The sequence below is a fragment of the Ostrea edulis genome, chromosome 1 (genome assembly GCF_947568905.1).
Source record: "Ostrea edulis chromosome 1, xbOstEdul1.1, whole genome shotgun sequence".
Classification (NCBI taxonomy): domain Eukaryota; kingdom Metazoa; phylum Mollusca; class Bivalvia; order Ostreida; family Ostreidae; genus Ostrea; species Ostrea edulis.
The window spans coordinates 97,767,946-97,772,141 of record NC_079164.1 but is presented as its reverse complement, the minus strand read 5'-3'; the positions used below and the strand labels follow the sequence as shown (position 1 = coordinate 97,772,141).

Here is a 4,196-nt window from a genome sequence, read left to right as displayed (position 1 = left end):
TTGAATGTGTTACATTTTGACTTGCCTGTTTAGTTTGTTTGGTGTTTTTATTTTAGCTCACCTGAGCTGAAAGCTCAAGTAAAGCTTTTCTGATCGCCTGTTGTCCGTCCGTAAACTTTTTACATTTTCGATTTCTTCTCCAGAACCACTGGGCCAATTATAACCAAACTTAGCCAAAAGCATCCTTGGGTGAAGGGCTTTCAAGCTTGTTCAAATGAAGGGACATGCCCTGTCAAAGGGGAGATAATCACAAAAATAGGGTGGGTCATTTAAAAATCTACTCGAGAACCACTGGGCCAGAAGAACTGAAATTTACATAAAAGCTTTCCGACATAGTGCAGATTCAAGTTTGTTAAAATCATGGTCCCCTGAGAGTAGGTTGGGGCCACAATAGAGATCAAAGTTTTACACGCGAATATATAGGGAAAATCTTGAAATATGAGCCAAGATGACTCGGGTGAGCGATGTGGCTCTTGGGGTGGGTGGGGGGGGGGGGGGGGGCGAAACACATTTTTAAAGAAAATATAAATCAGTAAGGGTATGTCACTTATGATGATAAAATGAATCCGTCAAGACCACTTCTCATCATGAAACAGACTTTCTGTTAAAAAGTAGTTTATGTCTATCATTGGTCACTGTGCATTATCCATTTCTATTAGTAATGAAATATCATTAGACAGAACGTTATTGGTGTTTAAACGCATTATTCATTGTTGTTCCAATCGATATTTAAACTCCATTATATTTTTGAAAAACTTGCACTTGTTTACACGGACGGGTTTGTGTTTGATCAGAATTTAATGAACTCCTTTGTAATGAAAAATAAACAGTCCTTTTACTATTATCTTTATATCAACAATAGTTCAGTTATTCCAACGCATGTTAAGAATTTAATTTGTTGGTTCATTTCGTTCAAAAACGGAAAATCTCGATCGCTTATCACATACATTTTAGTCATAGTGTTCCGTGTTATAAATATTGTAATTGTTTCAACGACTTGCCGGCAAATTCTGTATTCAGAAGTTGTGGTGTTTCTGTGTTTGTTTTGGGGTTGTTGTTTTTTGTTGGTTTTTTTTCTCAATTAAGAAATGAATGAAGAACTTCATTGTAGCGCATTTTTACACGTTTTTTGTCCAATTTAACTCACCTGAGCTGAAAGCTCGAGTGAGCTTTTTGTCTGGCGTCCGTCTGTAGACTTTCAACATTTTCGACTTCTCCAGAACCACAGGGATATTTTCAGCCAAACTTACCATAAAGCATGCTTGGGTAAAGAGGATTCAAGTTTGATCAAATGATGTGCTTTTGAATACAAGATAATTAAGAATTTGTGGCGTCGTTGATAATCTTCTGAGAACCACTAGGCCAATTCTAATCAAAACTTTGCATAAATCATCTTGAGTAAAGGGGATTCAAGTTTGTTCAAATGAGGGGTCATATTCCCTTCCAACAGAAGGGTGTACAAAAATATATTACTAGCTCGGATAGGGAAACTTCACTCCTCTTGCGATAACAAATTCACGGCATATAAACTAACTCGGCATATTTGTGCAACTTCGAATGAGCCCCCATTTTACTGCATACTAAAAGGTCATCTCGAAATTAATCCATATCTAGATTCATATACGATCTTTCAGAATGATAACAAAATCCTCAGTCACGAAGTAGTAACTCAACTAAATACATGTACATGTATTTAATGATACCCCACGAACCTGAACAATCGGGGTTTTTATTTCTTTGTTTTGGGTCTGTATAACGCGCGTCTATATATACAATTATATACAGTGTATATATACGTCTGTATAACGCGCGTCTATCGGTAGGTATTCAGTGTCATATTTTAAAGTGATCTGTTGATCTTAAAAAATGAAATGCTTACCGGTATATACATGTAAATAATAAATAATGGTATCATTTTAAAAACTGGAGTGTTGTGATACGTTTACAGATCTACTGAAAAGCCATTCGGGTTTTACAAGATCAACTGACACCACAGGCACCTGAAGTATGGATATTACTAACCCCCCCCCCCCCCTTTTTTTCATAATTTTTTTTTTTTGGTGGCAATAATTTCTCTGAAATGTATGAATTCCCAGTCTATCTCATCCCTCTTTCGATTCATGTAATCGTTTCACGCTTTTTGTAAGCTTTAAAGATTGGCCTTCTACCGGTATAATAAAATACACAAGGTAAGAAACAAAAATTTGTAAACAAACAGGGGGTCCCCGTTTCCGGGCACATTTTCCAAGTAATTACAGCGTTACCTAAGGAATTTTGACGAGCGGCAGGTCGGGGAGATGTCATACTACAAATCTTTTCAACTCAAAACCCATCTCATCTCTTTTATTTGACACAATCTTGCGTGCATTGATCGGACAGGGCTTCATCTCTTCCACTGGCAGCCAAAAAGGAGGTCACAGAGTACGAATTTGTTGTACGCGCCGTGTGATTGGTTCGCAAAGACATTGCTTAGTCTCGGTATCATCCGAAGGGTCTCGGGATTATTCGCGGACCAATCACACGACACGTTATAAATTCGTACTCTGTGACCTCCTTTTTAGCTGCCAGTGGAAGAGATGAAGCCCTGTCCGATCAATGCACGCAAGATTGTGTCAAATAAAAGAGATGAGATGGGTTTTGAGTTGAAGAGACTTGTAGTATGACATCTCCCCGACCTGCCGCTCGTCAAAATTCCTTAGGTAACGCTGTAATTACTTGGAAAATGTGCCCGGAAACGGGGACCCCCTGTTTGTTTACAAATTTTTGTTTCTTACCTTGTGTATTTTATTATACCGGTAGAAGGCCAATCTTTAAAGCTTACAAAAAGCGTGAAACGATTACATGAATCGAAAGAGGGATGAGATAGACTGGGAATTCATACATTTCAGAGAAATTATTGCCACCAAAAAAAAAAATTATGAAAAAAGGGGGGGGGGTAGTAATATCCATACTTCAGGTGCCTGTGCTGACACGACCATCGGATCCACCTCAAATCCCAAATGAAGTTGTCAAAATGGTTATCTATTTCTAATTTATTGATTTTTAGAACAATATTTAATATTTCATCAGATGAAAAGTTACGAATCCCATGGTATGCGTTAAAATTTTCAAAACGGCGTTTCGAGCAATAGCGTGACTTTTTTGCTAGATTTTCCACCAATCAGAATCGCTGTATCATCGTCAATCTCACAAAACTTTAATGATACATATATGTACCAGATTCATGAAATATACATGTGATTGTAATGATAATAATGAATTAAAACCCTTTAAAATGTATTATTCTGATCTGGGATTTCTTCACAAAACTGGAGATGTCGTCGTCATATTCAGAGTGATATTGGATGGTAGAGAGTAATGGATATTTTCTATCTCCTCCGTGTACATCAGCCCTGAAAATCAAAGAGCATTTATTTACTTACGACAAAGCGTCAAGAGACACCGCCCTTCTAAAATATAAAATTCTACAATCTTACCTGCAAAGCAAGCCGTGAGGAAGCAGGCGAAGCTGCCAGCAATCCATGACGTCACGACTAATTTTGCCAAAACATCCTTACGCGAAGGAATAAGTACACCAAGCCCGGATAAGGTGATGCCAATAGTTGTTGGGTTAGAAAAACCACAAAGTGCGTATGTTGCTATTGTCTCTGCTCTCCTCTGATGAAAAAAATATTCTCAAAGCAGTATTAACAAAAGCAGGTGCTGACCACTTGATATTAACAATTGTGTATGGAGCCCAAGGGTCTTTATATACAATGTAATGAACCAGCTTCTATTCTCGACGTATGTAAATCTTCTGATACTTTCATGAATGTTTTACAGTCACTCAGAAAAAAATGACATGGTGAAAATTACCGACACTCTGTTGGCCTTGATGTATGTACCAAGTCTCTCATACCCCACAAATTCATTGATGATGGTTTTTAGTCCCACCACCTCCCCAATAACACGACAGTCCGACCACGGAACACCCATCAGAAAGACAAAAGGAATCAGAACAAAGGACACAATCACCTAATCAAAAGACAAACAGACCAAGGATGATATGGATTAGGGTAATAAGTAAAACATGTTCTATGAGTATTGCCTTTTAAACTACAGTGTATCAACAAATATAACCCCAAAAAATAAAAACAGAAATTGAAAAAGACTTCAGTCCTTACACCAAGTGAAAGACCTTGGATATCCACTAGACT

The 4,196-nt window shown here is 37.7% G+C and overlaps 1 protein-coding gene across 3 annotated transcripts in view; it reads right to left on the bottom strand.

Moving 5' to 3' along the window:
• Positions 1-3,017: 3,017 nt before the first annotated feature.
• Positions 3,018-4,196, bottom strand: part of LOC125671766 (sodium/nucleoside cotransporter 2-like) — a 10,515-nt gene continuing 9,336 nt past the window's right edge. For all 3 annotated transcript variants that reach the window (XM_048907657.2, XM_048907663.2, XM_048907673.2), the window contains 4 exons: positions 4,164-4,196; positions 3,856-4,014; positions 3,477-3,657; positions 3,018-3,392 (listed from right to left, as the gene is read on the bottom strand). The exon at positions 4,164-4,196 is cut by the window's right edge and continues 139 nt beyond it. In XM_048907657.2, coding sequence (XP_048763614.2) covers positions 3,301-3,392; positions 3,477-3,657; positions 3,856-4,014; positions 4,164-4,196 — 465 coding nt within the window. In that variant the 3' untranslated portion in view covers positions 3,018-3,300. The remainder of the gene's footprint in view (positions 3,393-3,476; positions 3,658-3,855; positions 4,015-4,163) is intronic.